Here is a 24,877-nt window from a genome sequence, read left to right as displayed (position 1 = left end):
CGGAATTACGACTCGTGGTAATTCCACCACAAACCCATGGAGTGCTATGGACTCCTAAAATGGGGATTAACACCACCCTAGCATCACTTGCAATCACTTGGGAAACTGATGGATCCAAGAAGCAGCAACAGTAAATGCTTTTGGCAGTAATTCAGCAGCATTACCACAAAACTCAGAACGAGGCCCTCAGTATTGTCTTGCCTCGACTGTCTGACCACTCACTACCACCACTGAATTGTTCAAAGTAAAATCATCTTTTCTTTTCTCCAAGACCTTTTCCCACAGTGCCAGTGCTTTCACCAATGGGATACTCTCCAAAAAAGTGATCCTTCTTCCAGTCACCTTCCAATGCTACAGAAACCTCTGTGCACAACGGTCTCAAAGCCAATATAATCTTAACTTCTTTGTTATACCACTATTCTACATAAACAGAAATGCCAAAACCCAGATACTTTTCCACTGGCCAGGCAACCTGATTCCACTATGCAGTAGTTATGCTTGCACCATTCACATAGAAGGTCCTCCAATGACCCAAAAGACACTGCACCTTTTAAAACTGTAACGTCTTAGCAGCCAAGGCTTCCTGCAAGTGCCGCAGCCAGTCACGCCTGTCTCGTGGTAATCAAGAGCATCTCGTGGTAATCAAGAGCACACGTCCTTGGATTCAAGACCATTCCCCAAAAATGGAAGCTTCTCCAGCTGCCCTCCACCCCTCAGTGGCAGGGCTATTCCCAACTCTTCTGCCCACCCCCACTCAAATTCTTGCAATAACATCCTTCACATTTGCTCATCATTTTTCAAGACCACAAAAAAAAATCAAAATATCATGCAGTGCAACATTTGATACAAACCCCAATGAAATTTCACCCACCACCCCAAAAATGTGCTGCGCATTCCAGAATCACGCTGAGTCGCCGGCAAGCAATGTATGAAGCTCTCGGATGGAATCTTTGCCAGGCAAAAGTCCTCCCAATGCACTGGTGGAAACCTGACAGCTCTTCCCACACCTCCTGGTCAGTGCCACAGAATGACCAGTGCTGACCTACTCACGGGCCACCTCTCCTCATCAAAGACATCTTTGACCACCTGTCCTCGAGCCATCGCACGTGGCGTACGAATCTGAATTTCCCTGCTGCTTTTCCGGCACCACCCTCCTCAAATGGCAACTGTACTCTTTCTTCTCTTAACTCTTTCCAGAGCTGCGAGCACCGTTTGCTACAGTCCCTTTTCTGTTAAAAGCACAATGCATACTTAGGTTCTGACACTGTGACTAGTGTAAGGGCCTTTTATCTCAATCTTTTTTCTAAATCATCTCCAAGCACACCAATGCCCTTGAGAACACTGCTTTAAAATCATCCACCAAATTAGGAGTCAACATCAGAATGTGCGCTTTCTGTCCCGCTTCAACACTCGATGTGGAAGTTAGAGACAGGGGTGTGGAAGTTAGAGGGAGGTGTGTGATGAAGGGCCATCCATAAAGCCACATAAAATGTGGCACGAGGAGACCTTCTACTCTTGGGAGCATCACACAAGGGTAGTTGAGGGTCTACAACTGGAATACAATTCTTGAGGACCACGTACAGGTGGTGCACCAGTGATCAGAGCTGGAGTCTGCGCTGAAGACTGGGAAGCCAAGTGTGTCGAAGGTGACCCGCGGGAGCTCATACCCAAGCCAAATGAGGAGAGCAAAGTCCGAGCCCGAGATGCCTGGAAACGGAGAGGATGACGCTCAGGGTTACCATGTGGCAGAGGATAGATGTCTGTTGTGAGGAAGCACTGAAAGCTGCATGCAGTGATCAGACACTATTGTGTACCCAAGGGATGACACAGGACATTGTGGCTGATGTGACCACCCCTGATGGAGTGAGTGCAAGGATAGGGATAGGTCTGGCCAAAGTCTGGAATTGTGTAGGGGAAGAAGGAGAGGGCAGCACTGAGATGCGACCAGGAGGTGAATAACAAGGATGATTTATAGCTTTTTCACCAAAGCGCTTAAATAGTACATATACATACAATTTACACCCAGCCATAGTTGGTACACATTTATTGACCTCGGAACGATCAAAGGCTGAGTTGGCCTTGTAGATTTTCCAACATGTAACCTGCTGCAGATCATCCTCAGATCGCAGCAGTCAGCGTGCAGCCCACTGATCAATCGTGCCAGCTTGCCTGGTGAAGGCTCTATGCTACCATGGAGCGAGAGTCCCCATGCATTTGGGAATTTAGAGTGAGAGTTCACAATCGCCAAACCAGAGAACTGCTACACTCTTGAAATTGGTGGGTAAGTGGCAAATGTTGCTACAAGTCCCAAAGGGTCCAGTTTCAATTCGAACCAATATGTTGGAAAACAACCTTGTTATTACAAAGTTAGTTGTCATCCTAGTAAGCCACACACCCACTTCATCTCGTTTCCTCCGCATCTCTGCTGTTGCCCTCTGCCAGTAGTGTCCCCTGCATCCTCTGCCCCACCCCTTGGTCCTCTGTGACCTAGGTTCCACGATATTTCCCTCTACTGTTTGTGTGTTCTTCATCGTACCATCCCCAGTAACCTTTGGAACGACAACAATCTCCACTGGAAACAATGTGCACCTGTAGATTCCTAGTACCATTCGATTTCAACCAAACCAGCTCCTCTCCTCTTGCCTTTTAGATCCTTTTAATTTGATCCCAAACGGAGGAACACCCCGCCTCCTCTTTTCCCGCTGTTTGCTAAAGCCAGTAGTTTTCTCCTGGCTCTTCCTTTTGCCCTTGTTCCTTTTTCACTCTGGTCTTTACTGCTTGTCCACACATTCGGATCCCACTATATGGAAGCCCTAGGGCCATGTCCACCTCCTTATGGTTCCAACCCCAAACAAATACACGCCGTGCCCCTGGGATTGGGCTTTCCCCTTTTCCACAATGTCCTGTGTCATCCCTTGGGTACACAATAGTGTCTGATCACTGCATGCAGCTTTCAGTGCTTCCTCACAACAGACATCTATCCTCTGCCACATGGTAACCCTGAGCGTCATCCTCTCCGTTTCCAGGCATCTCGGGCTCGGACTTTGCTCTCCTCAATTGGCTTGGGTATGAGCTCCCGCGGGTCACCTTCGACACACTTGGCTTCCCAGTCTTCAGCGCAGACTCCAGCTCTGATCACTGGTGCACCACCTGTACGTGGTCCTCAAGAATTGTATTCCAGTTGTAGACCCTCAACTACCCTTGTGTGATGCTCCCAAGAGTAGAAGGTCTCCTCGTGCCACATTTTATGTGGCTTTATGGATGGCCCTTCATCACACACCTCCCTCTAACTTCCACACCCCTGTCTCTAACTTCCACATCGAGTGTTGAAGCGGGACAGAAAGCGCACATTCTGATGTTGACTCCTAATTTGGTGGATGATTTTAAAGCAGTGTTCTCAAGGGCATTGGTGTGCTTGGAGATGATTTAGAAAAAAGATTGAGATAAAAGGCCCTTACACTAGTCACAGTGTCAGAACCTAAGTATGCATTGTGCTTTTAACAGAAAAGGGACTGAAGCAAACGGTGCTCGCAGCTCTGGAAAGAGTTGAGAGAAGAAACGAGTACAGTTGCCATTTGAGGAGGGTGGTGCCGGAAAAGCAGCAAGGAAATTCAGATTCGTACGCCACGTGCAATGGCTCGAGGTCAGGTGGTCAAAAATGTCTTTGATGAGGAGAGGTGGCCTGTGAGTAGGTCAGCACTGGTCATTCTGTGGCACTGACCAGGAGGTGTGGGAAGAGCTGTCAGGTTTCCACCAGTGCATTGGGAGGACTTTTGCCTGGCAAAGATTCCATCCGAGAGCTTCATACATTGCTTGCCGGTGACTCAGCGTGATTCTGGAATGCGCAGCACATTTTTGGGGTGGTGGGTGAAATTTCATTGGGGTTTGTATCAAATGTTGCACTGCATGATATTTTGATTTTTTTTGTGGTCTTGAAAAATGATGAGCAAAAGTGAAGGATGTTATTGCAAGAATTTGAGTGGGGGTGGGCAGAAGAGTTGTGAATAGCCCTGCCACTGAGGGGTGGAGGACAGCTGGAGAAGCTTCCATTTTTGGGGAATGGTCTTGAATCCAAGGACGTGTGCTCTTGATTACCACGAGATGCTCTTGATTCTCTCTCGTGTCCAAAGGGCTGCTTCTCTTCCTCCACTTCAATGATTCCTTCCCAAGAAGTAAACTTGTTCCCGTTCAGTATCACTTCCCAGAGAATCACCAGTACTTCCATGCTTCCCTCTCCTGGTCCCCTGATTAGATGCACGTCTGTTGTCCTCCAGACACTTCCTCTTGTCTCCAACCTGCAGCTCTTCAGATATTTTGGACTACAATTCCAAAAACCCTTCACCATTGTCTATGCTGGCTAGGGCAGATGGAAGTAGTAGTCCAAAACATCTGGAGAGCCAAAGGTTGCAGACCCCTGCATTAGATAGATGCACCTCATGAATCCCCGGGTGTGTCTTGTAATCCCCTGATTAGATGCATCTCGCTTCTGTTCCAGGTTCCTCATCTCAACCCTTGATGAAATGTACTGTATGCCAGTGGGACTAACATCTAGTTAGTTCAACTATTAATTAGTCAATGCTAACATTCCTCTTACAGTCCATGTTGTTACCCTTGGAGGGTGCCAGCCCAGTCAATTGGCCTAAGCCCAAGGCCACACAAGTGTACTATTTTCCTGGCTAGCTAAGACCCATGCTCTTTCTCCTAAGTGTTAATATTTTTTTTTTATTGTGACAGTTAAAATGTTGCTTTTTCCACAAACAAGACAAAAAGAAAAAAACAGAAAAATGTGAAAATGTTCTGTTTTTTTCTTTTTGTCTTGTTTGTGGAAAAGCCAAATTTTAACTGTCACAATAAAAAAAAATACACAGAAACATAAAAAAAAGTCAATACAACAATCTTACAACAAATCGGACATCAAATACATCACTAAAATAAATTTCATTCACTATCTCATAAAATCTTTGAATAAAAAGAAATTACGAAAAAGAATTTAAAAAAAAACCAAAAGAACTTTAGAGTTAAAATAAGCCAATAAGCATTGAAATCTCATTAAAAGATTCACACTCTTTTACGAATCTCAACACTTCCAGTGTTAGGAAAACCGCATTCCCTTCCCATGGTCTTATTCAAAATTCCTCAGATGTTAACCAATGGGAATCGTGAACAAATTGCCTAAAAAAACGTAGTTCTCAGGCTGAGAGTGCCTGAACATACTATCAGCAAATCTTTCACCCTTTGTAAAAAATACCCGTTTCCACCGTCTTCGATCCTGGGTGCCACCGGGACATTACAAGTCCTGGCGGCCCAGGATCTCGCTGATGGAAAGTGTAAGTCCTCATTCCCATAGTCTAGTTGGACTCTATGGGAATGGGGATACAGATGCGCTGGCACTATTGCTAACGGTGCTGGAGCTTCCGTGATGGTAATGCCAGTAGGGGCCAGGATTTCTGGCAGGTCAGACCTGCAGGGCAATCTATGCCATTGCCGGCATTGTCATAGTACGGAAGTCAGAAAGGGTGCCGGTACGTTACTACTGACACCCTTATTTCCAGACCGCCGTACTTGTAATGAGGCCCATTGCCTAGTATATTTAAATGTTTTCCAGATTTATTGTAAAAAAACATCCGACACGGTTTCAACCTTAGCAATGTCTTCCTCAGGTCTGATTACATCATGAATTGCAATTGTGTTCCCCAATAGCGTTTATAGTGACCAACCATTTTTAATGCATTTAATGGTGAATTTGGTTGCCCAATGGGAATTGTTGTGGCCAATGTGTTTTCTGGCTTGTTTGGGATGATGAATTGGTACAATGTTGTGTGTATGTATGTATGTATATATATAATATATATATATATATTTTCTGGCTTGATTGGGATGATGAATTGGTACAATGTTGTGTGTATGTATGTATGTATATATATAATATATATATATATATATATATATATATATATATATATATATATATATATATATATATATATTTTGCTGTCTAATTTGATTTTATGTCTGGGATAAATGTCTGTAACGCATATGATTTGTGGATGTATGTATAATACACCATTGGGGAACACAATTGCAATTCATGATGTAATCGACTGTGAGGGAGACCTTGATTAAATGTACTTGACTTCTCATCTAGGCATCTCCTCTTATCCCAGGTTTGATGCACATGCATTGTCGCACCTCGGTTCAACCACTGATGTTCTGCATCCTCTATCATTTAGGCTGCTCATCTCATCCCCTGATTTGAGGCACATCCTCTATCCCCCAGAATTCCATTCTCATCTTTTTATTTTATTGCAGAAATGTATATGGTGGCCCGCACAGTCAAGGAAGCCTCCGGCCTGCACTCTGTCTCCAGCACGCTGTATATGAAGCCTACCAAAGAAGACAAGGACTCCCACTTCTACTGCACGGTCCAGTACCTGATGCCCAAAGGCAAGACGGAGAGCCTCATGTCTGAAAAATTCAACCTGACGCTTCACTGTGAGTATTTAATTGTGCCCATTCTCTCTGCATGCCCACATCCTCCAGTGTCCTCTGCTATTGCCCACTATTCTTGTGTACCACTACTGCTGTGCACACTTGACCTACCTTGCTGTGGGTTATTGTCCTCTGGCCATAGCGGCCCTTTACAGTATTCCCGTCAACACTTTCATCTCTAAAAGCAATTAATCTCGACTCCCTGTGATCTGTAGCCTAGTATGACCTTGAATTCAACCCGTATATGCTATTGTCATGTGAACCTTCAGCCGGAACACTCTGCCAGCCCTTGGTATCCACTGCTGCTTGCCCTCATCTTCACCATCATGGGTTATAATTGGATTATGGTCTATCTATCACATTTTATGCATTGAGGGACATTTCCATCAAATCTTTTGAATCGAAAAAAGGTGCATCGAATGCATTTTTCTTTTAATGCCCACCCCAAACCCTTGTTTTTTAACCTTTAAAACCGAACAAAAAAAATTAACCCTTTACCCCTCAAAAACATGCATTCGATGCAAATCTCTTGATGCAAATGCATTTGATGGATATACTTTCGATGAATATACTAGATACCATTATAATCTTGTAGGTCTATAGGATCCTGGTCTCTACCTGTGCCACAGGTTTGTGAAGTTAATTCCAGCCACCCCTGTCACTCTAGTTCTGCAAATCCACAGTCGCCATCATTTGTGCCCTCTCCTGAGCCCGCTGCCCGCCCTATCACTACAGTTTGTCTGTCCTTGCCTCCCATCACAATGTGCCTGCCCTTCATCTCATCATTGCATGACCGGTGCAGTCTGTCTGTTAACACTGCTCTCATCAGCTGATTATCCTTCTTGCAGATTATTCGGAGAACGTCAAGTTCGAGTTGGTCTCTGGGCCAGTCAAGGAGGGCGACAATGTGATGTTGAAATGTGAAGCGGACGGCTCCCCTCCCCCAGAGTACACCTTCTTCAGGGTGGAGGCAAGTGTCCCCAACAAGACTGTCCTAGCTGGGACCTGGATCCATCTCGCCACTCCGCGTTCTCCATTACCTTCTGACATCTCCTAGTTCACTGCGTGTCTGGCACCTTTGCATCATTATCTGTCTCTCCATTTTCCGACACCCCACTATCCGTTGCCATGTCCACTCTGTCTCCCATCCGCTGTCCTCCGCTCACCCTGAACTTTCATTGTCTCTCTTCTTTGATTCGTTCTTTTTTTCTTTTTTTTATGCATCTTTTTATTTTTTATTTATTTTTTTAAACTTTATTTACAAAACCTTAAAATTACATACATCTGAACACATTCCACAAGATGTTAAAATTCCAAAATTATTGAAACATTTTACATACGAACTAAATACAAAACAAGTTCTAAACCCCAACCAGAATCACAACAATTATTTTCATGCATCTTTGATCTCGCCAGTTTAACGCCTCCTCTTGTCCATGTGTCATTCCCTGCAGAGCGACGGAGAGGTGGAGATCCAGTCCGGCACGGAAAGCATTCTGACCCTGGAAAATATCTCGAAGTCTCAGAGTGGGACCTTCCGCTGTCAGGCCTTGGACTTTGACACCCCAGCGGAAATCCAGCTCGTTAGGGATCTACAGGTCTCTGTCAACTGTAAGTCTTGGGAATGAGCAGTCGCAGCGCCGGGAATGCCGGTGGGTGGTGGGGAGGTTTGGCCTCGCCCTTTGGAGACGCAGGCAGGTGGTAAAGTGCTGTTTCTTTGCATGTGGGGAGGCTGCTGTCCTCTGTTACCAGGCAAGAGGCCCGTTCATATTACTCTCTTCCCGGGGAGAAATGCGTTACGTTTGATAACGTCTGCACCCTCCAGTGAACAAAAGCTCCTTCTAAATAATAATTATAGTTCGCATTTATATAGCGCTACTAAATCCTAGTTATCTGGGCGCTGCTTATTACCCACAGTGTGTGGTGCTTATTTATTGACCTCCGAAGGATGAAAGGCTGCCGGGATTCGAATCTGCGTCAGCAGGGATGTCGAAGCGAGCGCTCTACTGCTGAGCTATCGGAGCGGCTTGGCTAACTGACTAGAAGCAGAGGGATGTCATGCAATGGGAAAGGAAGATGGCAGAGTCTATAGACCACCTACAGAACCTGGGGGCAGGAGTTTCACGTTAATAATGGTGGTCCATCACCTCACTCTTCTCCACTCCAGGTGTAAGAGTGATTCTCTGAACTCTGGGCGCTGCCTGTGAATCAATAATGGATTCATTCAGGCTGCAAGAGGACATTAGTGCTAATCCTTACCCAGGGACGGGGGAATAGAATTCACCCTGAAGCCAATTAAGCAGGTTATGGCTCCAAATGTGCTTGCTGGAAAACCAGATACAATTGTAATCTTGGGAAAATGGCTTAAAATCATTGATTTGTCATTTTCTAAAGTTTTTTTTTTAAATATTGATGTTTAAATCTAACAATTCATTTGCGTGCCCACATGCAGAGGCTATTCTCATTCACACAGCATCCCATACAAAGGGCAGATGGCAAAAAGCTGCAATCGGGGGAGGGCTTTGATGTGCGGGGCACTGTGGGGTTATAGGTCAACAGCATCCTAGGGGGTTGTCTGAGCCAATGCCTCGAGCTCGACGGCCACAGTTTAAATTCTTGGAAAAAAAGATGCATTTGCCGAACCCAACTGCTAGCTGGCAGGACTATGCACTCCACGTGGATATATATCAAGCTGCTGACACATTGAAGCAGGGAAGGGTCATATTTCTAAATGTACATCTCAGGACAGAGGATTAAACATCCTGCCAGTTCCTACTAAGACACGCTCCCATTTTACCCGAAAAAGTTAGAGCAGTTAAGGGACCAAATGTGGGCGCTAAATCGGTGATGGTGTGCGTTTTCCCACTCTATAAATGAAGGCTCTGAGTGGCAGAGATTTAACCTTATGAATTGGGAGAACCGGAAGCCGGCGGGGGGGGATGCAACCTTCCATTTAGCTCTCCATAGTATGCCCGCAGTCCACTTGGAGAATGGGGTTCCTAAGAGGCACCTGTGCCCTAAACCCATGCAAACCTTGTCAACATCACTGTGTAATACCTGATCCCTCTCAACCTCTGTCGGAAGGGATCCACGTAAAACAGGGCATCAGAAGCGGCAGGGCCCTTCCTTCTCGGCGCAGTGGTGCCGTTGGCCAGTCTCTTTGCCACGGCCATGTTTGAAGTGAAGCCCTGGTCTGTAGCATTGCCTTTCAGTGCGTTTCCCCAACTTGACATCCTCTGCAGCACTTGTATTATTTACAGGCAAGTTGTCTGGGATACGGACTCAGTTGATTGGCCTTAACTCTCAAATGCAGTGGGAGGAACATTCCAGTGTTGCCGGCATATAAAGGTGACTCTAATTTCCTGGATCATTGAGAAAACGAGCCCAGTACAACATTCCAAACAAATCCTCCCTTTGACCCACACACACAGCTCGCCCCAAAGCCTTAGACTTTTCATGGGGACTCGTAAGTGGGCTTTATTAGACATCGGGTTATCAGTGGTTTTCTTGAAATCCAGCACGAAGCAAAGGGTAATGAAGAGGGCGGGGTGATGGGTAAGATTTCACTAGCATGAGGCACCATGTTGAGATCAATAATGGCAAAGGTACCAGAGGTGATCTCTCTGAGGGGAAGAGAAAGGAAGGCAGGTTGACACTCGCTGGTATGTTTTTGAGAGTCGGAAGGAGGTATGGGTGAGCCACATTTGGGTCCCTCTGGACTCTGGCAGAGCTTTATTCTATGGATTGACGTGCAGGGAAAAAGTATCATTTTGTCTAGCATTGGTCATGGCACAAGAAGCAGTTCTAGGGTGTTTAAAGGGTCTGCAGCCTGAAGCATGAAGTATTTTTATATTTTGAGACTTGTATGCCTTTGGGTGATGCAATTCAACAGAGTCAAAAGGGCATCCACATTTTTGAGAAAGAGGTAGGGTTTGGTTAAGCAAAATGGGAGCGGAGAAGAAAACACATGTGTTAGTGGGACAGATCTATCCAATGAGGGCCCTTCCTTTGGGTTTTAAGAATCCCTCCTGAATGAAGATCATAATTGTCCAACATTGATGACCGCACAATTTTGGGACATGTTTGAATGAAAAGGAAAGGGACATATCCTAGAGTCTAGGTAGGCAACCTCCTCATAGGAGTAGTAATACATATGGTGTGAAAATAAATATTAAAAAGTAAAGGGGAGGAAAGATTATCGGTGAGGAGCGGGGTGAGAAATTACCTAGATGAAGTTGGCGCCTTCTCTTAGCACTTGGGACAAGCTGATGAACTATTGGGCATTTTTAGCTTGGCTTTCAGACCTTCTATGGGAATGTGTCCATTCACACAGTAAATCGCCACCCAGGAGGCAGAGCCTGCATTGGCCATGCTTAATCATTCCAATTCTGTTGGCCCAAGACATTTGGTCCTAAACTGGAAGCAGCGCTAAGTCATCTCCGTGTCACGTCTCGAGCGTTACCTGTTAGCCACAAATACAAGAGACAACGATGGGCCAGAAAAATGCATAACAGATTTCTTAATTTTTTCGTTGGCAGGTGCTTGGGGCTCGAGGGGAGCATGTTTATAGAGAAGCCCCTTTGGCTTCTTGAGAGTTGCCATGTTTTTTATTTTTCAGAATATTAAGGGCACTGTTGATTTATTTTGGTAAACCATTAGGGGATTTAACAGAGCCGGGTAATACTATCTTTAACTTTGCAAAGTTTTAAAAAAAAAAAATTTATTGAGTAAACGGGTTTGTCAAATAATGCCGCTTTGCTGACCAAATCAATGTTTGATTCCAAGATAAATATATATGGTTCTTATTTGTTAAGATTTGTGATGTTTACGGGAACAGCTTTTTTTGCCATATCTTGCTGGGTCTGAAAAGTGAACCTGGCAGATAAGGGGTGCTGCTAGAAGGTCTTAAGCAGACAATATACTGGCGTGCCCTATTGGCTATCTGTGCAATTTCTGGCTCACTGTTGGCAGATAGTCTGATGCCACCTGTGCAGCTTTTCACCCGCCCAGTAATGACGTATCCTTGTGGAGAGTGGGTGTACCTTACGTGGGAACATGTCTTGACCAATTAGCCGTGACTTCCATGGAAACATTTAACACTTCTTTTCTCCTTCCCCCAAATCCCTCATTTTCGACTTTCTCTTGCCCCACCCTCTTGCTTGTTCTTTCTCCCTTCCCCTTCTCTATTCCCTCTCCTGCTGTGCCTTGTCCTTCCTCTGACTCACCCTCCTCTTACCATGTCTCTTTTTCCTGACATACCTTGTTGTGGTCACTTTTGGGTAATCTTGTTCTTTCTCCATCGCCCCAAATTCCCTCTCCTTCTCTTTTGCATTTCTCTCTTTTGCTCTACATTCGTTATCTTTTCATCTTGCCAACCCCCCTTGATCTCATTATCTCTGCCCTTCCCGCTTGCCCTTCTTCCCTTCTTTTTTTCCAGATCTGGACCCGCTCACTCTGGTGCCTGCCAAGGCAACGACCATCAATCTGGGCAGTGACCTGGACCTTGCTTGCTCTGGCACAGGATCTCATATGCCGAAACTCGCATGGAGGAAGGTGGGTGTAACGTCTTATCTGAAACTGCTGTGCCCCATCCTCTGTGTCCTACATCTCGTCTGCCTTTTATAAACAGGGAATAGTATTCACTTGTACTGCCCCCACCCCTTGGAACACGCTCCCTGACCACAACAGAAATTAACCTTCTTTCCTTGTCTTCAAAAAATTTCTACAAATCTGGCTATTTATGTGTAACTTTATAACAATGCACACTGTTATGTACTGTGCCTTTTTTTTTTTTTTACAAACTCTGTACAGGCACTGTGATGCCTCCGGGTCTAGGTGCTATACAAATGAAATAAATACAAATACATTAATAAAACATACATAATTACCATAATAGGACAGGGAGGCAGTTCATCCCTCTGGGGACTGCTCATTCGCCCCAGATCATTTTAAAGTAGGGGCAGAGAGGGCCACCATGCCTTACAGTCCCTCTAAATGGCTGTTGTTTGTTCTCTCTATCCTCATCTTCTGATGTGTGTGGCTAGTCTTTGTACTTGGGAATGCATCTCCCTAACACTCCTGAAAGCATAGAAATGTTCTTTAGAACCAGAGGACTTGCTTACCATAATAGCCACCTTCTTCCGGTTGTCTGGGATATTCCCATTAGTCCCATGCAGCCTCCTGTGGAGAACCCTGCTATCGGTAGGAGGAGCATGTGATTGGCAGCACTTCACGTCCATCAAACATGAAACTCGCTAAGTTCCCAAAAGCGTAATTCCCTATTTTTAACTTATACAAATCATTCAAAATATATCAATCTGTGTGATGCTCTCGGAACGCAAGTGCAAGGCAGATTTCGGCTTGGACCCCTCCTCTAGGTAGCCCCAGCTTCAACATGCAGGATACCAGGCAGGACATGATACAGGTGTGCCGGATCCCCTCGGTAAATAAGACACAGTTCTCTCTTCATTCCTCACATCCGTAATAAACTGTCAGTTTTCCTGAACCTTTAATAAGATATAGCGCTGTGAGGATTCTGTGTTCCAAAATATAGAGCAGGAGAGATCACGCAAAAACTGGTCACCTCGTACATACGGCCATCCCGCATGTCAAAAGTTTAAATAACAGGAATGCTGGGCCAGCCCTTTAGCCATCCCAGGTCAATAAATTGAGCATTGTTAAATTGGGTAATAACACCATTTATTGCATCACTTAGAAGCTACATGAATCCGGCTTGAAGCACAGCATAAAAACCTGATATAATTATATTTATAAATGAAAAACTCTAAGATATACATGTTCCACCTCATCACCACTCTTCCATACAGGGTACAGAGCGCCTGATCACAGAATAGGGCTGACGCTTTAGATGTTTGAAGCCTCGAATCACGAGATCCTTGCCCATGCGTAGTCTGCCATCCAGATCTCCAGTCTTCACTCTCATCTGGAAAGACAGGATGTCTGTGGACTTTGTCTGCATGCATGTTTCGATGAGATTTGATGATTCCCTTGTGAATTGCGTCCCTGTTTATGCTACAAGTTCAGGGATCATGGATTTTGCAAATCACATTTCCCAAGTGCTCATTCTCGCAAGTTCTGCATGCAAAGCCTGGGATCCCAGCTTCCCATGCTCTCTTCTTTGAAGTAGAGTGCTTCAGGCAGATCAATGAAGAACCATCTTTGCAATCATAAGGTTGCAGGAATTTGTGATGTTGACGTATAGAAGGAAAGGGTAGTTTGCCTTTTTTCACACTGGCCTCCATCCTTGGTTACTGGTCCCCTTTGGTTTGGTTTTATGTAACTGTGAAAGACTATTAGTTGGCAGCAGTATGCGTCTTCCAGTTGGGCCTTTTGCCTAACATTATTTACACTAGGACTGATCTAGAGATTGCAAGTGTGGTCACGCTCTTTATGGCCCATAGCCACCCTTGGAAGGGCTAAAAGGGCCTTTGTTAGCAGTTCATCCAAAGGTGCCTAGCAGTCATAACAATGTATTTGTGGGGTCCGTGCACCTACTCACTGGGCACCACCCCAAACTATAGGGACCTGGAATTGTGAAGTTTTGTAATGTTGGATCTGTCCCTATCACCGATCCTATCCCCCTCACAAAGTCTGGAAGAAAAAAGCTTTAAAAAGTTCTCCTGGTCTCCAGTGCAGGCCCATCTATTTCGGACACCTACATCAATGCTACTTTGAGACAGAATATTACTGACATCCTCTTTTCTGTCCCCTCCCCAGACCTATGGATTCCCCACCTGGTCTCTACTCTCTCCCCTTTCTCGATGGCAAGTACTGGTGGCATACTTCTCATCCTCTAGGTGCATCATTAAGGTCTAACACAATGATACTTTCATGGCCCAAGGTTCTCAACCTACTCTCCTCCTTGACCGGCACCTGCAGTCTCTTACTAACTTCCTCCCTTCTGCTACTCCTTCTCCCTCCTCCTTCAACTCCTCAACCGTCCTCTCCTCTATCCTCTCCACCACCATGGATGGGGAACCATGCCCCTCTACCCCCCTCGAAAAATATCCAAATGGGGTACCTAGCTTCACTTAGCTACCCCTAACGCTCGCTGTGCTGGCAAACACTCCTCTGACATCTGTCTCCATCTTGAAGACCTTGACCGCAACGTCCTCGCACTCGCCGAGATGTGGTTCAATGCCAGCTCTGTCACTTCTCTTGACACTCTCCTTCCTGAGGGCTATAAAATCCTCCCCAGACCCAACCGGCCAGGAGGTGGAGTGGCCCTGATTTCCCCTGACTGGGCCCCTGCTTCTATCATTCCTACTCAATACTCCCATTCCTTTTAATGCCTCGTCTGTAGGCTCAGGGTCTCTCCTACTCTCTCACTCAACCTCGCTACCATCTTTAGGCCCCACTGCCATATCTCCCTCTTCCTCTCTGAATGTGCTGACCTCACCCCGCTCCCTCTTGACCTCTTCTTCGAAGCTCCTCCTCCTCAGTGACTTCAACATCCACCTCAATACCTGATTCGGCCACCTCACAGTTTTGTGACCTCTGTGACTGCCTCTCTCTCATTATTCTACCCACTCAGCCGGACAAACTCTGAATGCCCTCATCTCCACCCCGTCTCCTAGTCTAACAACTCTCCCATTTTCTCCCGCTTGGGTCCCCTCAGCCCTCTGTCTGAGTCGTCCCCCCACACTGCCAGTCTCCTTTGCCATCATTTGACGAAGTGAGTGTTGGTCACTGCTTTTGTTTCCACTTTCATCCCCCCTTCAACCCCTGCTCCTGACTCTCCGTCTGACTCTGTCCTCACTAACCTCCTAAGACCCTCGGCATCCTTGTCCCTGTCATGAGTATCCACCTGAAACCTGCCTCAAAGTGCAACAGCTGGTACTGACTCCGATCTGGCATCCCTAAAACGTAAGTGCAGAGTTTCTGAATGGAAGTTGCAGTCCTCGGGTTCATCCTCTGACAATCTGACCCGTTGCCTGCTCCAAAGGCAATATCGTTTTTCTATCTGCTCCAAGAAGAGGGCCCACATACAAGCCTGCATCTCTGGAGCCACTAACAACATGGCTGAACTCTTCAAAATCTGCAGGGAACTAGCCAAATCCAACTGCAGTTTCCAACGTTTTCCTTCCTTCCCAGGCTCTCTGCACCACTTTGGCCACTCACTTCACTTCTGGGCTCCCACTAGCACTTGCCCATAACCTGTTTCCTTTCCTCCTTTCCCATCTCCTGCACTTCTCTTCAATGCACGTGCAAGTTTGAATGTCACAAGGCCTAGTAGGACCACAGTTGTATATTTACTCTCTTTTGCAACTATTATTTACTCCCCTTGTTCCCTCCCTACTTGCCTTGTGGTGCCTGGAAGCATTCTTTTGTTCTATAGGCACCTAATAAATGCTCAATAAATAAATAAATAAATGAGTGGCAAATTCGGCAAGAAACTGGCCACTGTTATTACCAAAATAACACATTGCCTTCACTCAAGCATCATCTCTTGTTTGGGCAAGTTTAAACATAAGATATTGTCCTGCAGTATTTCAGGGAGTGTCTTGCAAGGAATCTGCTTTTGCCCTCTCTTGGTATCCTTCTCAGATTTCTGAAGGCCCAGTTTGTGAGATTTTGAATCCTTTTGTGGGCTCACGGACAGATGGCAGCATTCATAAAAAGGCTTCCTGTGTGGTCTGATTGGAAGGACGTCTGAGCCCAAAGTCGTTTGGAAGGAAACATGGCTTATGGGAGATCTTGCACTCTCCCTACTAGACTACCCTTATAGATCCCGGGGTGGGATGGGGAGGAGTGCCAGTTGATGGATATTGTGTGAGATTAAGGCCTATTAAACCATTCCATTGTGAACACCGGTACAACATCGAAACTTTAAAATATAATACTGCTCACATTTTCTCTGAGGCCATATCATATTTGTTTGGGGTTAAGTGCTTGGGGGATGAGGAGAGACTTCCCTATTCTCACAAAATGCGAGGACATATCTATCGCAAATATCTTTGTATGCAGGACCGTGCAGAAAAAAACGTTCCTTTTTCTCTAACTCTTCTCAGTCTCTTATTTTTTTCTGGAGGTCTTTTTTCAAGAAGCTAATCTGAAGAGTTATTTAGCTACCAACTTTCTGCCTCTGGCATCTGTTGGGAAGAATTCTCATAAATGTGCCAATTCCTCCCACCTTAGAGCCCTCAAGCTCTTTTGCTAAACTTTGGGACTTTGAACTTTGTAATTCTGTTTGTTTTATGTGTTTAATTCTGTGGTTATAGAGTTTAAACAACTCCATAGTCATCTTCTTTTCTTTTGTGTCACACAGCACCACAGTGCAGTGGCACAGGGAAGCCTTTCAGGCTGTCCCAGGGTTTAAATACCTTCTCTGGGATAAACTACTGTTTCCCAGAGAATGTAAAGTTAAATTGACTTCACTAGTCTTTTTTAAATTCCTAGAACCTAGACCCAGCACACCCTATCCTACAATAGAGTGCTGGAGGGATGACCTAGTATCCTCTGTGTATAGAAACTCATGTAGCAATCCAATGCTACCCTTTACTATCGAAATGGCTGGTGGCAGTGGTTTTACAACAAACTACCATGATTTTTCCCGACCGCGAACACCGGTAGCTAAAAATCACGAGAGCCATGTTTTTCAAGATGGCTCCTGAGCTCCCTTTGTTTCTATGCCTTTGGCAGGCTTCAGGACTGGAGACGGCCTCTGGCGCCTGAGTGTCTGGGGTGGGCAGGAAGTGAGGGAGGTGCCTGAAACTCCCTGTGCTTAGTCTCCTAGGAGACCCAAATGCACTCTGGCATGATTGGCTGGCTGACTGTCCGGCAAGGGCAGCCACCCTGCTGGGTGAGTGGCAGCTAGGCTGGAATGAATGGGAGAAAACTGTTTAAAAGGCAAGTCTCTTGGACTGAAAGGCAGAGTCGATCACTGGAACAAAAGTACCGAAGACGAGCTGGGTGAGGATGGCTGCTGCAACTACTTGACCGTTGGTTTGCCTGGTGGAGCCCTGCTGCAGATCCAAATCGGCAAGTTTACCTCAACAGAGCAGCCCCTTCAAGGGCGACTTCTTCCTTTTGAGTTGGTGGGACCAATCAACTCGTAAGCCACCTGGACACCATTCTCAGAGCTGGTTAGGATTAACCAGGGAGCAGGACACCAGATTGTGTGCTTGAAGAACTGCAACCGGAATCGAAGATTTTCCAATTTGCCATCTTTGTGATCCATCCCAGTGCAGTGCAGGAGTCCCCCAATGTCCTCCCGCTTGACTGAGGCTCAGGAACAGCGATATCTGAAGGAACTGCCAGGAACAGAAGTCTTCAGCTGCATCTTTTTCTTCAATATAAGGTACTGTGAAAACCCGACCGAGAGAACTTGCCTCTCACCGCAAAAGTTTGTGGAACTTTGGCAACTTGCAGGCCTAGTCGGCTTGTGACCCAACATACACATTTTTCTTCCGTGAACTACTTCTAAGAACCGTTGCAAAGACTTTTCTGTTTTAAATACCAGAACCGATTTTACTTATACAAGACACAAGCCCATTAACTTTGGCCTACCTATTGCATTGAATCAACTCCTCTGGTGAACTCAAATTATTTGCACTGTTTTAAAGTAACTGTAATATTCGTTTTATCAACTTATGCTTTTTTGCTCCTACTTCAATGCTATTTTGCTCCGACATCAAGGGAGCTCAACTGCTTAGTAATCAGTATTGTTGTATAATTTTGTGTGATATTGGTTGCCTCATTTAGTGAATGTTTTCATAAATGATTGTGTAATAAATGTGTTTTACCAAGAAACCTTGAGTATACGTGTCTATCTGAACACCTGTTATTGTAGACCTTGTGTAACACACTTACAAGCTCACATTCCCTCTTGAGATAAGCCTGGCTGCTCAGCTCGCTACCAAAAACTGTGTGGTACAGACTTGTACCAAAGGTTTGTTTTGCTTAAACCTGTAGTTCTAATCGAGTGTAGTGGTCCCAGAGGGTACTGATACAAACCTTGCCTAACGGCACCCCTAAAAATAATACAGCTTCTGAAGTGGCTCGAAGGAAAATGACGAACAGGATTATATTTTGCACGATAATTTTCTTCATGCTTTGGTTTACAATGAAGTCCTGTCCTTGGGCCTCTATCTCACAGGCAATATATATACCCCGAATAATATTCTGATGCCATTCTTCCTCACAGAGATGCCTCGGCTCCTCCTCATCTGTTTCTTATCTTCTCTCTTTTTCTTCTCTCCATCTGGCCTCTTCTCCATTCCACACCCTGTTCTTTCCTATACCTCGCCTCTCTACCCGTCTCTCCCCTCTACTTGCTTCCAGCACCATGTTACTCCATCTTCATTCTCTGGTCCCTTCTTTCTGACACTCTTCCTCCTTCCCACTATTTTCCTCCTTCTTCCTCCTTCACATCCTATACCATATCTTGGACGTGTTTACTTCTCCTTCTTATGTTTCACCTTTCAGTGCTACCTTCTTTTGTCTTCTCCCTATTTTCTTCTTCTCCCCTTCCTTCAGCCACCTCTACACCCCCTTCACCTTTGTTCTCCTTACTACCTCAGCCTCTGATCTTATATTTTCCACATCTGTTGCTCTCTCGCACCTTGTCCCTTCTATCTCTCTGCCAATCTCTCTCCTCCTCTGTTCTCCTTTCTCACTCCTCCCTTCTGCTTTCACCTGCATTCCTATCTCTACTGTCACTCTTCTTTCTCCCATCCCTTCTCTCTATCATGTTTGCTCCTCTATCTGCCTCCACTCTACTTAATGCCACTTCCATCAGTCTCGCCACTGCTACTGCTGTGCACCTTCATTCCTTTTCCTCCTCCTTTCAGTGATAAAAGACATCATCGCCTCCTTTCCTTCCCTCTGCAATGATGCCTGGATGTTGCCCTTGGGTGGTAGCGGTGCACGGTATAAATCAACATAACATAACGTGCTCCAAACACCACCTCACTCTCCTAACTCCTGACTCTCCAAATATTGACCATCAAACCCATGCAAGCTAGTGAGCTGTTGCTGAATGACACCTATCTTTTAGCATCACCACAGTTCCTATAGAAGCAGTGGCACTACCACGTGTGTCAAAGTTGTGTTCTTTCCTGGCAGCGCCAACTGTGGCTTTTCTACATATTGGCCAAGACGGTTAGGGACATGCTGGTGGGGGTATTGCATGAGGCTATTGTGTGGCTGGTGGTCCCTATGCGGGGTTGGACTGGGACATACATTTGGCTCAAGCACCAATGAAAAAGTCGCCCAAAGTCACATATGGCAATTCAACCCTTTTAAGTAGTACCCAAAGGAAATTTTTATTTGCTAAAATGTATTGCAATGCTTCTGTAACACAAATCAAAGCTACCAGCTGCAGTTAATTCATTCTTTAAATTGGCCCCATTTGAAAAAAAAACTATGCCCATTTGCCCCAAAACTGGCCTACGCTAACATGTTGGACATACAATTTGGCATTGCACTATCGCCTTTTAGGCTGGTCTGTTGTCCCTAGCCCCCCAGGAACAAGCTTGTTCCACCCCACAGCCTCAAACAAAGGACATCACCACAGTCCCTACTGTTTAATCTCAGTAGTTTGCTTTCTTGCCCCCACAACAGTGTCTGTTCTGAGATTCGTTTGGGGGCAAATGTTTCAGCTTCTCCAGCTCCCAACTTCTTTCCCACAGATAAGGAGTGATTGCAGACTCCATGGACAAGCATGTCTACCAGGACACCCCTCTCCTTCTTAGTAAAGTCCATTCAGATACTGCCTCCATCATTCGATATGGAAGACAATTGAGAAATTCAAGGACAATCCCCTCATCTTCTTCCACAAGAACCATTCATAATTGCGACCCTTGCTCAAATACTGAACAATTTATATTTATAATGGGGGGGGGGAATCGGCTTGAAGCCCTCACGCTGTAGGACGCCTACTAGTTTAGGTTGTTCCTTGGGTTTGCCTTCAAGAACATGAGCCTGTCAGGAGTTGGCAGCATTCAAGCAGATTTACTAAGCAAGGTGAACCACTCCTCACACAAATGGTACCCCACCTCCTCCATTCAGAGATGAGAAGCACACCAGTGGATTTCTCAGCCTCCACTTTGAATGGAAAGGATCATCAGCTGGGATCGTGTTGGGGCAAGCGTAGAGGTTCTCTGCGTATTGAGTTTTTCTTCAGCGGGGTCCCCACTTTCTGTACCTATTTCCCGTTCTGCCACTTTCCCCAAAACTGATGAAGACCTGGATGTAGAGTTGTGGATCCACAATGTTCTTAGTTGCTTTGACATGGCCCATTTGGAGCCAGATGGCGGAGGTCCTGTAGCTGAAACACCCCTTCATGCACCTCATTATCATACCGCTAAGTGTGGGACATCCACAACTAGAGGGTTTGGTTGGTGATTCGCCCCCTATCCTCGGTCTCCAACCCTAGATAACAGTTAACTATGAAGCATATTTTCATCCAGGGTTATTTCATCAAAGCATTGACATCCTCAAATCTGCCAATACAACTCTTACTCAAAGACCATGCAAACATATTGTAAGTGAAGAGCAGCCTCTGTCATTGGGTTCTGAAGAAGAAAGCCAATTCACCCAGAAGGGCAATAATTTCGATGGCCACTACTAATATGTGGCCATTTTAATTTTACAGCCAAGTGTCATTCGTCTACTTAGACACAAGGTGATCGCCCAGTCTTGTGTAAATGTTTTGAATCACACACATCACTCCAATAGCCCACACTTTTGTATTATTATCTTTAGAAGTGTGCTTCCCTATTAACTGTTAGCGAGTTTGGAGGAGGGGGGTCCAAGGCTTGATAATCCGAGGCTCATCATTAAGCGTTCAGAGTGGAACTAGAAGGAACTCCACAATTAGACATTTATTGAAGTAAGTTCAGAATCGTAGGATGAGAGGTATAAAGAGCTGTTATTATGTAAGTCCAAGAACTGTAATTGTGTGATGGCAGTGGGAGACAATCCAGCCGGGAGGGTGGGGTGGGTTTAAGGGGAGTGATATAGGTTAGCGGGGCCTCTTATGTGGATGCACTAAAATTGGAGCCTCCAGGGGTGTGATCCTTTCAGAAGAGATGTGTGGAGCCCCGGTTGATTATTTTTAAAATGTGTACAATTGACATCTGGAATTAAGCCCATCTACTTCAAAGTAAAGTTATGGGTGGACAGAAGGGAAGACCTCTGAATGGGACTCCTCATAATGGGCATTGCGTGTCCAATGGGGGGGTCATGCCTTAGAAATGGGGACTATGACATTGCCGGGTTATGCTCTGAAACAAACTTCTTGATCTTGCATGTCCGAAGGACGTGACAAGTGGAGTATTTCTTTGGTTTTTCCCGCCAAGCTCCTATGCAAATGTTCATGTGTTGGCCTTTTGTGCTTACAGGGTAAGGAACATGTTTCAGACAGTGGCTCTTTAAGCCTAAGGAAAGTGACATATCGCTCGACGGGGGCGTACACCTGTGAAGCCACCGTTCCTGAGGTCCCGGGGCTGCACAAAGAACAGAGCGTGCGCATCATTGTGGAAGGTAAGGAGCTGGTTAGCTGGTTTATACCCAAGAGTGTGATGCATGCACCCCCATGTCTGTCTCCCAGGAGGGAGTCTTCATAATCCCTTGATCAAGACAAACCATCCACACAGCCACCCGTGTCTGAATCCATTCATTTGTCGAACCATGTCTGATCATCTCAGAGGAGCATACAGACGATAACATGGTGTGACAGGGCAAAACATAGGGAGAAATATGTTAAGGGTATAGAGAAAAAGAAGGGCCTAAACATATGGTAAAGAGGAACAATGTGAAGGTAAGACAAAAAAGAAATAGACCGGAAAAAAGTTGCATGCAGGGTTTGAAGACTGTAATGGGTGTAGGGTGAGAGAGAGAGAGAGAGGGAAACACGAACCTGATTGAAAAAGAGGGCAGTCCCTGGGAACAGAATCACAAGGTGTGTGAGGGGGCTTGAAAAAAGAAGAAAGATAAGGAGTAAACAGAATGAGGGCAGCTATGGGGAACATGGCAACATAATAAGGAGAGATCGTGAAAGGAAGCAGAATTGGGAGGGACAAGGGGTAGGCCTGGTAACCGCGTTGAGAGCAGGGGAGACATGGCAGCGGAATCCGGAGATGGTGTAAGTGGGTGACATGGGGTCGGAGTCGAGAGAGGGGGGATCTGAGTCCCTAGATCATTCCCCAGGAACCGAAAGATCTAGAAAAGGAGGATCGGAATCAGATTGAGGAGTGAAGAAGGCAGCGATCTTGATTCAGAGGAAGTGAGGAATGACCAAGTACCCTGTGGGAGTGGGAATGGGAGGAATGTAGGATATAAGGAATGGGGAGAGAAAGAACCGAGGATGCCATGATAGTGTGGGCAGGATTCATGGATCTTTATTTCTTTCAGGAAAACCGGAGATTGAAGAGAAGGAGTACAAGAGTGAGTTCTCTGGAGAAGGGGAAGCAGTTACACTCACCTGTTCTGTTTTGGGGCACCCAGAACCCAAAGTGACCTGGAGTATCCCTGACGTGCAGGTGAGGAACTGTAATAGTCCAGAGTCGGCTGTAAGTCTTTTCCTCTTGACCTCATCACTCCTGTTAATTTTAGAATCGATTTCTGCTATGAGGAGTTAAAAGCCCGTCTTTGCATTGAAGGGAGTTCAACGCCTGTTGTCAGGCTAATGAACCTTCGTGTTGTAAGGGTTCTCCACCTGCCTCTGCTGCCAGTGTAAAGAGGCTGTCTTTGCTTCTATCAGACAACCCCTGCGACCTTCAGCCATTCATCTTATGAGTCCCATCTTGCCCAAGTAGAACCTTCTGTGGCTGTTTTTGCAAAGGTCCCTGGTGGCGGCTGGTCAACCACAATCTAGATGGGGGCAAAGCACCCAGCCCAAAAGAAGCTGAACCTCTCTTAAATTGATAACATGACAGAGCTTTCAGGATTAACTCTAGTAACGGGATGTAGGCTGGCACAAAGGGACAATTATTACACACACATAGCCATATCTTATCTGATACATGTTGTCTGCACTCCTAACACTCGCACTTGCCACCCGTTGGCTGCACTACCTGTTTTGTTCCTGTTTTCCCTTGTACTGCCCCCTCCCTCCAGGCACTTCTACCCTCCCCGCTCCCCTGCACTTGCTCGATCTGAATGTCACTAAGCCTTGTAAGATCATTGTTTCTTGTCCTCCCTCTGTTTCCCCTCAGTTGCCTTGTCGCGCCTTGAAATACCTGTGTATAGGCATGTTATAAATGCCATTAATATTTTAGAGAATAAACCACATTGGGTTACCTAAAAATATACACATTTATTATGTTATACACAAATAGAATTTTTTTTGTTAGATACCAACTTCAGCAACAAAACACAGTCTAAAAATACCTCAGGCCAGATTACAGAAACGTATGCACTGGTGCAAATGCAAAGTTGCACCGTATTCGCACTATGGTAAACTTTGGCCTACTGCAAAAGACATTGGGGCCATATTCAAAAACATTTGCACCATGACAAGTGCCATTTTCCATAGTATTTTCCTAGAGCATAAAACATGCACTTTCACAGCATGTTTGCAACAGGGAAAACGTTGCACTAGTGCTAATTCAGAATGGTATTAGCTATAGAGTAAACTATGCCCTGTTTCAAAAATGTGTTAAAAAGGCATGTTTTGTCAGCAGTGCAATTTCTGCCCTTCTGCTTATACCATGAAAAATGACACTTGTCACAGTGCAAATATTTTCGAATGTGGCCCCCATGGTTTTTGAATTAGGGCAAACATTGCCCCAGTTCTAAAATGGTGCAACCTTGCACTTGCAATGGTGCAACGTTTCTGTAATCTGTCCGGGTGTATTATAAAAACAGTGGACATCATGATGACGCAACACACAAGTATTGGTCTACTACCTGGAGTTAAGCACATTACATATAAATACAAGGGGTGGGAAGAGAAGGGGACCAGACATTAAAACATAGTTGTGATAGTCAAACATGAACCTAAATGCCAATGACAACAATGTCACAGAATGTGTAGACCTGTAGAATCTAAGAAAACACAAATGCCCACATCACAGTAAATAATGATTCCTGAAGGCTAGAAACAATTCTAAAACGCAGGCAACAGAAGACCAGATCCATTTTAGCTACACACACCAAGTCATCACGCTTCAGGGAAAAATACTGTCACCAGCAATAGTTCTAGTGTAAGGAGGCATTCACATTTACTTACCGAAGAGGAAGACATAACGTTAACAATACTTGAAATATCACAATTAAGAGTTAAAATGCTACTCTTTCTTTTCCTAAACCGCACAGGACCCAACCTGGATGCCGCAAATATGTACAAGGGCTTGTAAGTAGCCCCAAAGGCACTTTAAAGCAGTTTCAGGTGGGTGGAATGTTCCCTTAGAAATCCTCGGGA

The 24,877-nt window shown here is 45.4% G+C and overlaps 1 protein-coding gene across 2 annotated transcripts in view; it reads left to right on the top strand.

Moving 5' to 3' along the window:
• The window catches only part of BCAM (basal cell adhesion molecule (Lutheran blood group)), a 220,060-nt gene that overhangs the window by 165,132 nt on the left and 30,051 nt on the right, over positions 1 to 24,877 (top strand). For both annotated transcript variants that reach the window (XM_069640997.1, XM_069640998.1), the window contains exons 6-11: positions 6,310 to 6,492; positions 7,338 to 7,459; positions 7,944 to 8,100; positions 11,927 to 12,042; positions 21,855 to 21,996; positions 22,867 to 22,994. In XM_069640997.1, coding sequence (XP_069497098.1) covers positions 6,310 to 6,492; positions 7,338 to 7,459; positions 7,944 to 8,100; positions 11,927 to 12,042; positions 21,855 to 21,996; positions 22,867 to 22,994 — 848 coding nt within the window. The remainder of the gene's footprint in view (positions 1 to 6,309; positions 6,493 to 7,337; positions 7,460 to 7,943; positions 8,101 to 11,926; positions 12,043 to 21,854; positions 21,997 to 22,866; positions 22,995 to 24,877) is intronic.

Source organism: Ambystoma mexicanum, chromosome 1q, assembly GCF_040938575.1.
Source record: "Ambystoma mexicanum isolate Mex_15411 chromosome 1q, UKY_AmexF1_1, whole genome shotgun sequence".
NCBI lineage: Eukaryota > Metazoa > Chordata > Amphibia > Caudata > Ambystomatidae > Ambystoma > Ambystoma mexicanum.
The sequence above is the reverse complement of the archived record's forward strand: the minus strand, read 5'-3'. Positions and strand labels throughout refer to the sequence as shown.